The 13,470-nt window shown below is 39.1% G+C and overlaps 4 protein-coding genes across 4 annotated transcripts in view; 1 reads left to right on the forward strand and 3 right to left on the reverse strand.

Annotated features, from left to right (window-relative positions):
• LOC108443622 (zinc finger protein 850-like) overlaps positions 1-13,470 on the forward strand; it is a 225,995-nt gene that overhangs the window by 182,779 nt on the left and 29,746 nt on the right. The gene's annotated exons all lie outside the window — the stretch shown is intronic.
• On the reverse strand, positions 1,271-3,926 carry LOC119261945. The gene is made up of 3 exons (XM_037532495.1): positions 3,758-3,926; positions 2,218-2,515; positions 1,271-2,134 (listed from the first exon to the last, which is right to left on the reverse strand). The coding sequence occupies exons 1-3, from the start codon at positions 3,772-3,774 to the stop codon at positions 1,811-1,813; spliced, it is 639 nt and encodes a 212-aa protein (XP_037388392.1). The 5' UTR covers positions 3,775-3,926; the 3' UTR covers positions 1,271-1,810.
• Positions 5,968-8,595, reverse strand: LOC119261939. The gene is made up of 3 exons (XM_037532472.1): positions 8,427-8,595; positions 6,895-7,192; positions 5,968-6,811 (listed from the first exon to the last, which is right to left on the reverse strand). The coding sequence occupies exons 1-3, from the start codon at positions 8,441-8,443 to the stop codon at positions 6,488-6,490; spliced, it is 639 nt and encodes a 212-aa protein (XP_037388369.1). The 5' UTR covers positions 8,444-8,595; the 3' UTR covers positions 5,968-6,487.
• Positions 10,644-13,247, reverse strand: LOC119261944. Its single transcript, XM_037532483.1, has 3 exons — positions 13,103-13,247; positions 11,571-11,868; positions 10,644-11,487 (listed from the first exon to the last, which is right to left on the reverse strand). The coding sequence occupies exons 1-3, from the start codon at positions 13,117-13,119 to the stop codon at positions 11,164-11,166; spliced, it is 639 nt and encodes a 212-aa protein (XP_037388380.1). The 5' UTR covers positions 13,120-13,247; the 3' UTR covers positions 10,644-11,163.

A 13,470-nucleotide genomic window follows, 5' to 3' on the forward strand; every position in this document is an offset into this window, starting at 1 on the left:
ACTTTTCATATTAACATGATTTTTCTGTCTTGATTTCTATTTTTCATATTTCCTTCATTATCATAAAAACTGTTTTGTCCAGCGGTTTCATCCAATAAACTGGTAAAGCTCCTTTTGGACTCCTTTTGGGTTTTTTACACCACAACGTACAATTTTTCCATTTTCACAATCTTACACAATCAACTCCGAGTCTCAGAGTAAACGGACAGAACAATCAAACATCCTCCTGCCTAACAGATGTGAATATGAAGTAAATTTCAACTAATGTCCAAAAATAATTAACTGTCAGTTTCATTTTTACTCTAATGCTGAATACACCCATTTTCACCTTTCTTTACAGAGTGAGGTGTGTGTGTGTAGTGGATATTTGTCAAGTGTGTTCACTGCCCCCTAGTGTGAGTTCACTAGAGTGTAGGCGTGTTTTAGTGCACAGATGGGTTAAATGTGGTACTGAAATTTCACTCTTGTAAAGACTAATAAATGTCACTTAATCTTAAATACATTATTATTATTATTGTGGTGTCTGCATAGAAGAAGAAACAGAAGAAGGCATAATTTCTGCTCTATGAAATGGTGTTTATTCAGAAGTAACAGAAATACCCTCTACACAAGCATGAAATGCAGAATATAGGTCACCACCAGCCATAGAACTCCAAGACCCCACACAAAACAGTCCACACCCAACACAAGCTAAACACATAACACAAATTAAACATGGCAACAACACAACTTAAAGAACAATAAGTGACAATAAACATCACAGCTCTCCATACCAGACCCCTACAGTCTCTTCTAAGATGCAGAGTAAGTAGCATACATCCCAGTAATTCTACAATGTCCAAATTTGCTGGCTAATGAAAGTATAATAAAATGTCAAAAAAAATGAAAGAAAAAGAAAAAAATATTGCAAAATTCTGTAACTTAACACCAGTCAGAATTTCTTCTGTGGATTTTTCTTGTTGGACATTGAATCAATTAAGCACATTTATCATGTACATCAAGGTGAGGGAAAAAAGGCAATCAAGGGCTTTAGTACAGAAACTTTTAAACTCTGAAATCTGTTTAATTCACTGCCTGTATAATGAGCTCCATTTATTCCTACTGTAAAACGTTGCTTTCAATATATATTCTTCTTTTCTGTCTCTGTGTTTTAAAAATCTTAGATGCTGCCGACTCGAACCCCACCACCCCTCAGATTAGCTTCCTGTGTTAATGTTGATGATGAAATATTACAGTGATGGTGGTGAATAATGAGGAGATGGAGCTGAACGTGTGCCTATTTATTAGGAGGAGTAACGCTAGCACGCTCGGCTAAAGCATTTGGGAAATGGAGACTGAAACTGGGTGGCGGCAACGCTCTGATAATCAGCAGGGGGCACTCTGATAAACAGTAGGGGGTGCTCTGATAAACAGTAGGGGGCGCTCTGATAAACAGCAGGGGGCGCTCTGATAAACAGCAGGGGGCACTCTCACACTTCTCACAACTAGGTATATCACACTGTAGTTTTGTTTGATATTTTTTATATCAGTAATGGTAGCTATATGTCTGGTTACCTAATTTCATTATTTTGATTATGTGTTTACGTTTCAGCTGTGCATGGATTGTTGGGTGCTAGGTAACAGACATGCAAGTTGATTTTTGACATCAATTGAATAGTTTAAGATGTCCTAAGTGGAGATAAGATTAAGATCAGATTTGCTTCTGTAATACGAATTTGTGGAGAATCTTATCTTCACCTGTCAGATCTTAAGACAAAAAAATTAGGAAGTTTCAGTAATAAAACCCCAGGACAGCATTTCTGCTGTCAGCTCAAGAAGTGTAAAAGAAGTCATGCTCATTCTGCATTTGCCTGCGGAAGATATCATTGGCCTTCTGCAGTTTCTCTGTCGAGTTTAGGTACTTGTTCAGAATGGGTCTGTAATGCTTCTCGGACTGGCCACTCTCACTGTCTGATTTCCTGATGTAGTGGACACTGTGTTTGGGTAACTGCAGATTCTGAGCTATCCAGGACCAGGCTCTGGGGCAGGGCAGCAGGGCCACCACGAAGTAGACAGGATCACTCTCCTTCATCACCTCTCTGTACGTATCCAGATACTTCTGCATGGCTGGCATCGGTTCGATGGAATTTAGGTCCTGTAGTAGAAAAAATAACATAAAATTAAGAAGAACAAACAGCTTCTGGTTCTCTGCTATTGCTGCAGCGTTTCAGCTCTTACCTTAATGAAAAGGCTCTGGAGGCATGAGTCCCTAAACTTCTTGTAGCTGGAGTGCCTTCCTTCAATGAAAACCTTCAGGTCCTCTGGCTCTGTGACCTTCTCACTCATCTCCTTCAGCATCGCAGTCACCCCATCCAGGTAGACCATGTCCTGCAGAGTGAACTTGAGATAGCGTTCAGCTTTCATGGTATAACTTTTTAATTTGTTCAGGAACTCAAGATGCAGTGTTTCCTTTGCAAGGTCCAGGCTGTTGTTCCAGAGGTAGTCAGAGACATCATCCATCTGGTTGGCTGTAAAACTGCAACCAGAACGAGGGCAGTACTTGTTACATATGTAGAAGAATAAAATGAATCTATTCAAATGAATGTAAATATCTGCTTGTTATTTTCAAACAGCTTTGAGTGTCAGGTATCCCTCCAGCCCTGACTCTGATGTAAGCCAGTTCCCAGAACCCCCTGGAAGAACACATGCAAACCAGTAAAGCCTCATTTGTTTATTTTAACCACACACGTCTGACTAGTTCTATCTTATTTTGTTGAGTCTGATTCTTAGGGAACTCAGTCAAAGTGCGCTGTTTTTTTTCCACCTTATTAAAAATGTCTTCACACATAGTTTCTACCTGTGCACTGCAGAACTTCACCAGTGGTTTCACTATTACTTTTTTCTCTTAAGATTCTTGGGCTGACTGGGTTTAAAATCATTTAAGTGGGACAGTTGGTCAAGCCTTCAAAAACACCCATAGAGCTCATAACCAACTCTAGGCAACTTACAGTAGAGTCACCCATGACATCTCTTGCAGGACCTGTGATGCTAAAAGCTGTTACACACTATACATGAACTCAGCTTGACTCTCCATAACTTCATTCGTTTTTGGGGATTTTTGAAGCTCCACACGAGATAAATTAATGTGCAACGCCAGACGGTCAAAGGTAAAACACAGGTCGTTATTGAGGTGGTAGAGGTTATTTCTGCACTCTCTGATCGAGACAGAGACCAGGGTGACTTCAGAGTTTTAAGATGGGCTCCAGCTTCTCTAATGCTAGAGCACAGCAAGCTGAGCTACAACCACCTGGCTGTTCACATCGATCACATTCACAGAGATCGGCGTCAGGCCCGCACACTGACCGATGGATGATGTTGGCAGATGTAATTATTTCATAATGTGGAGTGCAGCCATCAAGTAAATAATTAAATAAATCATTAAATAAGTAAACGGTACAAATAATGAATTTAATTCTATTTTAACACATAACAAAGTATGAAAAATGCACATTTAAAGTGACAACTAATCAGGTCACAAATGATTTAAGCTTTTATTTCAAAATTCAATCAAAAATATACAATGTAACATAAATCTCTGTCATTACATATATATATATATATATATATATATATATATATATATTTAGAGAGATAGAGAGAGAGATTCATTCAGTATATATCAATGTTCAGATGCCTGTGATTGTTAAATATTTGGCTTGCAATAATATATTACAATTAAACATTGCAAAGGAAAGGTACAAAGCATTTGAGTCCTTACCTTGCAGCAGACGTCATCTTGTCTCCAATGTAAATACAATTTAGATTCGGCTAAACTGAAAGTTATAATAACAGTAAATCAAGTCAGCAACACTGACACTGGTGTAATCTTCAAGGTGTAACAACGCTCTGTGTCACAACAATCTGTTGAAAGGCATGGAAGTTCCCCAGCATTTAAACTTTGTCTTGGCTGATCATGTGATCCTAGTGCCAAAGGTGGTACAGTTCTGGTACAGTTACATCACCACGTCACGCTATGAATTTCTGTGGAACAAGCACACTCAGACACTCACACCCACCAGGAATTTGCCATCTTTTCTATGATTATTACGGACTCAAATGTTTGACTTTTCAGTGGATTTATTAAAATTTGTGGCAATATTTTTAAGCTTTGTTTTTTTTTTCAGGAGCAGTGATACAAAAACGTTTTCCCACACTTTCATGTAAAACATTTGGGAATTGGTAGTTCACTGTTTGTCACAAATTCCTTGATGGTCTGTATACTCCCGGCATCAGAAAGGGAGCGATAGGCACTTATTTATCGAACGTGCACAGAAAGAAGTGCAGATAAGTGCACTGAATGACACATGATCTGTTTCATGTCTCATTGATTAAATGGTCAAATTACACTGGATCGAGCTTTAACTATGTACTTCTATAGGTGGGATACCTGACATTCATCTTAAAGTACAGGCAACCAAATATAATCTTACCCTGATATTGTCCGTTCCATTAGATCATCTTTCTGCTTGTCTATGTGATGGAGATCTTAGCCCATGATATAAATTCCTGTACTGCACAGGCACACACACCTACGCACACACACACACACACACACACACACACACACACACACACACAAACATACCCACATACACACACTCACACACACACGTACACATACACATACCTCCGTGGAAACCTACCCACGCATAGATTACAGGGGCGACTGTCACTCCAATTGACGACATTTCGACGAATTGATTTCTATTTTTCATATTTCCTTCATTATCATAAAAACTGTTTTGTCCAGCGGTTTCATCCAATAAACTGGCAAAGCTCCTTTTGGACTCAGGTTGGGTTTTTTACAACACAACCTACAATTTTTCCATTTTCACAATCTTACACAATCAACTCCAAGTCTAAACGGACAGAACAATCAAACATCCTCCTGCCTAACAGATGTGAATATGAAGTAAATTTCAACTAATGTCCAAAAATAATTAACTGTCAGTTTCATTTTTACTTTAATGCTGAATACACCCATTTTCACCTTTCTTTACAGAGTGAGGTGTGTGTGTAGTGGATATTTGTCAAGTGTGTTCACTGCCCCCTAGTGTTTGTTCGCTAGAGTGTGGGCGTGTTTCAGTGCACGGATGGGTTAAATGTGGTGCTGAAATTTCCCTGTTGTAAAGACTAATAAATGTCACTTAATCTTAAATACATTATTATTATTATTGTGGTGTCTGCGTAGAAGAAGAAACAGAAGAAGGCATAATTTCTGCTCTGGGAAATGGTGTTTATTCAGAAGTAACAGAAATACCCTCTACACAAGCATGAAATGCAGAATATAGGTCACCACCAGCCATAGAACTCCAAGACCCCACACAAAACAGTCCACACCCAACACAAGCTAAACACATAACACAAATTAAACATGGCAACAACACAACTTAAAGAACAATAAGTGACAATAAACATCACAGCTCTCCATACCAGACCCCTACAGTCTCTTCTAAGATGCAGAGTAAGTAGCATACATCCCAGTAATTCTACAATGTCCAAATTTGCTGGCTAATGAAAGTATAATAAAATGTCAAAAAAAATGAAAGAAAAAGAAAAAAATATTGCAAAATTCTGTAACTTAACACAAATCAGTATTTCTTCTGTAGATTTTTTTTGTTGGACATTGAATCAATTAAGCACATTTATCATGTACATCAAGGTGAGGGAAAAAAGGAAATCGAGGGCTGTAGTACAGAAACTTTTAAACTCTGAAATCGGTTTAATTCACTGCCTGCATAATGAGCTCCATTTATTCCTACTGTAAAACGTTGCTTTCAATATATATTCTTCTTTTCTGTCTCTGTGTTTTAAAAATCTTAGATGCTGCCGACTCGAACTCCACCACCCCTCAGATTAGCTTCCTGTGTTAATGTTGATGATGAAATATTACAGTGATGGTGGTGAATAATGAGGAGATGGAGCTGAACGTGTGCCTGTTTATTAGGAGGAGTAACGCTAGCACGCTCGGCTAAAGCATTTGGGAAATGGAGACTGAAACTGGGTGGCGGCAACGCTCTGATAATCAGCAGGGGGCACTCTGATAAACAGTAGGGGGTGCTCTGATAAACAGTAGGGGGCGCTCTGATAAACAGCAGGGGGCACTCTCACACTACTCACAACTTAGTATATCACACTGTAGTTTTGTTTCATATTTTTTATATCAGTAATGGGAGCTATATGTCTGGTTACCTAATTTCATTATTTTGATTATGTGTTTACGTTTCAGCTGTGCGTGGATTGTTGGGTGCTAGGTAACAGACATGCAAGTTGATTTTTGACATCAATTGAATAGTTTAAGATGTCCTAAGTGGAGATAAGATTAAGATCAGATTTGCTTCTGTAATACGAATTTGTGGAGAATCTTATCTTCACCTGTCAGATCTTAAGACAAAAAAATTAGGAAGTTTCAGTAATAAAACCCCAGGACAGCATTTCTGCTGTCAGCTCAAGAAGTGTAAAAGAAGTCATGCTCATTCTGCATTTGCCTGCGGAAGATATCATTGGCCTTCTGCAGTTTCTCTGTCGAGTTTAGGTACTTGTTCAGAATGGGTCTGTAATGCTTCTCGGACTGGCCACTCTCACTGTCTGATTTCCTGATGTAGTGGACACTGTGTTTGGGTAACTGCAGATTCTGAGCTATCCAGGACCAGGCTCTGGGGCAGGGCAGCAGGGCCACCACGAAGTAGACAGGATCACTCTCCTTCATCACCTCTCTGTACGTATCCAGATACTTCTGCATGGCTGGCATCGGTTCGATGGAATTTAGGTCCTGTAGTAGAAAAAATAACATAAAATTAAGAAGAACAAACAGCTTCTGGTTCTCTGCTATTGCTGCAGCGTTTCAGCTCTTACCTTAATGGAAAGGCTCTGGAGGCATGAGTCCCTAAACTTCTTGTAGCTGGAGTGCCTTCCTTCAATGAAAACCTTCAGGTCCTCTGGCTCTGTGACCTTCTCACTCATCTCCTTCAGCATCGCAGTCACCCCATCCAGGTAGACCATGTCCTGCAGAGTGAACTTGAGATAGCGTTCAGCTTTCATGGTATAACTTTTTAATTTGTTCAGGAACTCAAGATGCAGTGTTTCCTTTGCAAGGTCCAGGCTGTTGTTCCAGAGGTAGTCAGAGACATCATCCATCTGGTTGGCTGTAAAACTGCAACCAGAACGAGGGCAGTACTTGTTACATATGTAGAAGAATAAAATGAATCTATTCAAATGAATGTAAATATCTGCTTGTTATTTTCAAACAGCTTTGAGTGTCAGGTATCCCTCCAGCCCTGACTCTGATGTAAGCCAGTTCCCAGAACCCCCTGGAAGAACACATGCAAACCAGTAAAGCCTCATTTGTTTATTTTAACCACACACGTCTGACTAGTTCTATCTTATTTTGTTGAGTCTGATTCTTAGGGAACTCAGTCAAAGTGCGCTGTTTTATTGCCACCTTATTAAAAATGTCTTCACACATAGTTTCTACCTGTGCACTGCAGAACTTCACCAGTGGTTTCACTATTACTTTTTTCTCTTAAGATTCTTGGGCTGACTGGGTTTAAAATCATTTAAGTGGGACAGTTGGTCAAGCCTTCAAAAACACCCATAGAGCTCATAACCAACTCTAGGCAACTTACAGTAGAGTCACCCATGACATCTCTTGCAGGACCTGTGATGCTAAAAGCTGTTACACACTATACATGAACTCAGCTTGACTCTCCATAACTTCATTCGTTTTTGGGGATTTTTGAAGCTCCACACGAGATAAATTAATGTGCAACGCCAGACGGTCAAAGGTAAAACACAGGTCGTTATTGAGGTGGTAGAGGTTATTTCTGCACTCTCTGATCGAGACAGAGACCAGGGTGACTTCAGAGTTTTAAGATGGGCTCCAGCTTCTCTAATGCTAGAGCACAGCAAGCTGAGCTACAACCACCTGGCTGTTCACATCGATCACATTCACAGAGATCGGCGTCAGGCCCGCACACTGACCGATGGATGATGTTGGCAGATGTAATTATTTCATAATGTGGAGTGCAGCCATCAAGTAAATAATTAAATAAATCATTAAATAAGTAAACGGTACAAATAATGAATTTAATTCTATTTTAACACATAACAAAGTATGAAAAATGCACATTTAAAGTGACGACTAATCAGGTCACAAATGATTTAAGCTTTTATTTCAAAATTCAATCAAAAATATACCATGTAACATAAATCTCTGTCATTACATATATATATATATATATATATATATATATTTAGAGAGATAGAGAGAGAGATTCATTCAGTATATATCAATGTTCAGATGCCTGTGATTGTTAAATATTTGGCTTGCAATAATATATTACAATTAAACATTGCAAAGGAAAGGTACAAAGCATTTGAGTCCTTACCTTGCAGCAGACGTCATCTTGTCTCCAATGTAAATACAATTTAGATTCGGCTAAACTGAAAGTTATAATAACAGTAAATCAAGTCAGCAACACTGACACTGGTGTAATCTTCAAGGTGTAACAACGCTCTGTGTCACAACAATCTGTTGAAAGGCATGGAAGTTCCCCAGCATTTAAACTTTGTCTTGGCTGATCATGTGATCCTAGTGCCAAAGGTGGTACAGTTCTGGTACAGTTACATCACCACGTCACGCTATGAATTTCTGTGGAACAAGCACACTCAGACACTCACACCCACCAGGAATTTGTCATCTTTTCTATGATTATTACGGACTCAAATGTTTGACTTTTCAGTGGATTTATTAAAATTTGTGGCAATATTTTTAAGCTTTGTTTTTTTTTTTCAGGAGCAGTGATACAAAAACATTTTCCCACACTTTCATGTAAAACATTTGGGAATTGGTAGTTCACTGTTTTTCACAAATTCCTTGATGGTCTGTATACTCCCGGCATCAGAAATGGAGCGATAGGCACTTATTTATCGAACGTGCACAGAAAGAAGTGCAGATAAGTGCACTGAATGACACATGATCTGTTTCATGTCTCATTGATTAAATGGTCAAATTACAATGGATCGAGCTTTAACTATGTACTTCTATAGGTGGGATACCTGACATTCATCTTAAAGTACAGGCAACCAAATATAATCTTACCCTGATATTGTCCGTTCCATTAGATCATCTTTCTGCTTGTCTATGTGATGGAGATCTTAGCCCATGATATAAATTCCTGTCCTGCACAGGCACACACACCTACGCACACACACACACACACACACACACACACACACACACACACACACACACAAACATACCCACATACACACACTCACACACACACGTACACATACACATACCTCCGTGGAAACCTACCCACGCATAGATTACAGGGGCGACTGTCACTCCAATTGACGACATTTCGACGAATTGATTTCTATTTTTCATATTTCCTTCATTATCATAAAAACTGTTTTGTCCAGCGGTTTCATCCAATAAACTGGCAAAGCTCCCTTTGGACTCAGGTTGGGTTTTTTACAACACAACCTACAATTTTTCCATTTTCACAATCTTACACAATCAACTCCAAGTCTAAACGGACAGAACAATCAAACATCCTCCTGCCTAACAGATGTGAATATGAAGTAAATTTCAACTAATGTCCAAAAATAATTAACTGTCAGTTTCATTTTTACTTTAATGCTGAATACACCCATTTTCACCTTTCTTTACAGAGTGAGGTGTGTGTGTAGTGGATATTTGTCAAGTGTGTTCACTGCCCCCTAGTGTTTGTTCGCTAGAGTGTGGGCGTGTTTCAGTGCACGGATGGGTTAAATGTGGTGCTGAAATTTCCCTGTTGTAAAGACTAATAAATGTCACTTAATCTTAAATATATTATTATTATTATTGTGGTGTCTGCGTAGAAGAAGAAACAGAAGAAGGCATAATTTCTGCTCTGGGAAATGGTGTTTATTCAGAAGTAACAGAAATACCCTCTACACAAGCATGAAATGCAGAATATAGGTCACCACCAGCCATAGAACTCCAAGACCCCACACAAAACAGTCCACACCCAACACAAGCTAAACACATAACACAAATTAAACATGGCAACAACACAACTTAAAGAACAATAAGTGACAATAAACATCATAGCTCTCCATACCAGACCCCTACAGTCTCTTCTAAGATGCAGAGTAAGTAGCATACATCCCAGTAATTCTACAATGTCCAAATTTGCTGGCTAATGAAAGTATAATAAAATGTCAAAAAAAATGAAAGAAAAAGAAAAAAATATTGCAAAATTCTGTAACTTAACACAAATCAGTATTTCTTCTGTAGATTTTTTTTGTTGGACATTGAATCAATTAAGCACATTTATCATGTACATCAAGGTGAGGGAAAAAAGGAAATCGAGGGCTGTAGTACAGAAACTTTTAAACTCTGAAATCGGTTTAATTCACTGCCTGCATAATGAGCTCCATTTATTCCTACTGTAAAACGTTGCTTTCAATATATATTCTTCTTTTCTGTCTCTGTGTTTTAAAAATCTTAGATGCTGCCGACTCGAACTCCACCACCCCTCAGATTAGCTTCCTGTGTTAATGTTGATGATGAAATATTACAGTGATGGTGGTGAATAATGAGGAGATGGAGCTGAACGTGTGCCTGTTTATTAGGAGGAGTAACGCTAGCACGCTCGGCTAAAGCATTTGGGAAATGGAGACTGAAACTGGGTGGCGGCAACGCTCTGATAATCAGCAGGGGGCACTCTGATAAACAGTAGGGGGTGCTCTGATAAACAGTAGGGGGCGCTCTGATAAACAGCAGGGGGCACTCTCACACTACTCACAACTTAGTATATCACACTGTAGTTTTGTTTCATATTTTTTATATCAGTAATGGGAGCTATATGTCTGGTTACCTAATTTCATTATTTTGATTATGTGTTTACGTTTCAGCTGTGCGTAGATTGTTGGGTGCTAGGTAACAGACATGCAAGTTGATTTTTGACATCAATTGAATAGTTTAAGATGTCCTAAGTGGAGATAAGATTAAGATCAGATTTGCTTCTGTAATACGAATTTGTGGAGAATCTTATCTTCACCTGTCAGATCTTAAGACAAAAAAATTAGGAAGTTTCAGTAATAAAACCCCAGGACAGCATTTCTGCTGTCAGCTCAAGAAGTGTAAAAGAAGTCATGCTCATTCTGCATTTGCCTGCGGAAGATATCATTGGCCTTCTGCAGTTTCTCTGTCGAGTTTAGGTACTTGTTCAGAATGGGTCTGTAATGCTTCTCGGACTGGCCACTCTCACTGTCTGATTTCCTGATGTAGTGGACACTGTGTTTGGGTAACTGCAGATTCTGAGCTATCCAGGACCAGGCTCTGGGGCAGGGCAGCAGGGCCACCACGAAGTAGACAGGATCACTCTCCTTCATCACCTCTCTGTACGTATCCAGATACTTCTGCATGGCTGGCATCGGTTCGATGGAATTTAGGTCCTGTAGTAGAAAAAATAACATAAAATTAAGAAGAACAAACAGCTTCTGGTTCTCTGCTATTGCTGCAGCGTTTCAGCTCTTACCTTAATGGAAAGGCTCTGGAGGCATGAGTCCCTAAACTTCTTGTAGCTGGAGTGCCTTCCTTCAATGAAAACCTTCAGGTCCTCTGGCTCTGTGACCTTCTCACTCATCTCCTTCAGCATCGCAGTCACCCCATCCAGGTAGACCATGTCCTGCAGAGTGAACTTGAGATAGCGTTCAGCTTTCATGGTATAACTTTTTAATTTGTTCAGGAACTCAAGATGCAGTGTTTCCTTTGCAAGGTCCAGGCTGTTGTTCCAGAGGTAGTCAGAGACATCATCCATCTGGTTGGCTGTAAAACTGCAACCAGAACGAGGGCAGTACTTGTTACATATGTAGAAGAATAAAATGAATCTATTCAAATGAATGTAAATATCTGCTTGTTATTTTCAAACAGCTTTGAGTGTCAGGTATCCCTCCAGCCCTGACTCTGATGTAAGCCAGTTCCCAGAACCCCCTGGAAGAACACATGCAAACCATAAAGCCTCATTTGTTTATTTTAACCACACACGTCTGACTAGTTCTATCTTATTTTGTTGAGTCTGATTCTTAGGGAACTCAGTCAAAGTGCGCTGTTTTTTTTCCACCTTATTAAAAATGTCTTCACACATAGTTTCTACCTGTGCACTGCAGAACTTCACCAGTGGTTTCACTATTACTTTTTTCTCTTAAGATTCTTGGGCTGACTGGGTTTAAAATCATTTAAGTGGGACAGTTGGTCAAGCCTTCAAAAACACCCATAGAGCTCATAACCAACTCTAGGCAACTTACAGTAGAGTCACCCATGACATCTCTTGCAGGACCTGTGATGCTAAAAGCTGTTACACACTATACATGAACTCAGCTTGACTCTCCATAACTTCATTCGTTTTTGGGGATTTTTGAAGCTCCACACGAGATAAATTAATGTGCAACGCCAGACGGTCAAAGGTAAAACACAGGTCGTTATTGAGGTGGTAGAGGTTATTTCTGCACTCTCTGATCGAGACAGAGACCAGGGTGACTTCAGAGTTTTAAGATGGGCTCCAGCTTCTCTAATGCTAGAGCACAGCAAGCTGAGCTACAACCACCTGGCTGTTCACATCGATCACATTCACAGAGATCGGCGTCAGGTCCCGCACACTGACCGATGGATGATGTTGGCAGATGTAATTATTTCATAATGTGGAGTGCAGCCATCAAGTAAATAATTAAATAAATCATTAAATAAGTAAACGGTACAAATAATGAATTTAATTCTATTTTAACACATAACAAAGTATGAAAAATGCACATTTAAAGTGACGAACTAATCAGGTCACAAATGATTTAAGCTTTTATTTCAAAATTCAATCAAAAATATACAATGTAACATAAATCTCTGTCATTAATATATATATATATATATATATATATATATTTAGAGAGATAGAGAGAGAGATTCATTCAGTATATATCAATGTTCAGATGCCTGTGATTGTTAAATATTTGGCTTGCAATAATATATTACAATTAAACATTGCAAAGGAAAGGTACAAAGCATTTGAGTCCTTACCTTGCAGCAGACGTCATCTTGTCTCCAATGTAAATACAATTTAGATTCGGCTAAACTGAAAGTTATAATAACAGTAAATCAAGTCAGCAACACTGACACTGGTGTAATCTTCAAGGTGTAACAACGCTCTGTGTCACAACAATCTGTTGAAAGGCATGGAAAGTTCCCCAGCATTTAAACTTTGTCTTGGCTGATCATGTGATCCTAGTGCCAAAGGTGGTACAGTTCTGGTACAGTTACATCACCACGTCACGCTATGAATTTCTGTGGAACAAGCACACTCAGACACTCACACCCACCAGGAATTTGCCATCTTTTCTATGATTATTACGGACTCAAATGTTTGACTTTTCAGTGGATTTATTAAA

This window comes from Pygocentrus nattereri, chromosome 2 (genome assembly GCF_015220715.1).
Source record: "Pygocentrus nattereri isolate fPygNat1 chromosome 2, fPygNat1.pri, whole genome shotgun sequence".
NCBI lineage: Eukaryota > Metazoa > Chordata > Actinopteri > Characiformes > Serrasalmidae > Pygocentrus > Pygocentrus nattereri.

Coding starts and splice junctions, on each gene's coding strand:
- LOC119261945 (XM_037532495.1), bottom strand. Junction 2,135..2,217: donor TCCAGAGCCTTTTCATTAAG/GTAAGAGCTGAA, acceptor TTTCTACTACAG/GACCTAAATTCCATCGAACC.
- LOC119261939 (XM_037532472.1), bottom strand. Junction 6,812..6,894: donor TCCAGAGCCTTTCCATTAAG/GTAAGAGCTGAA, acceptor TTTCTACTACAG/GACCTAAATTCCATCGAACC.
- LOC119261944 (XM_037532483.1), bottom strand. Junction 11,488..11,570: donor TCCAGAGCCTTTCCATTAAG/GTAAGAGCTGAA, acceptor TTTCTACTACAG/GACCTAAATTCCATCGAACC.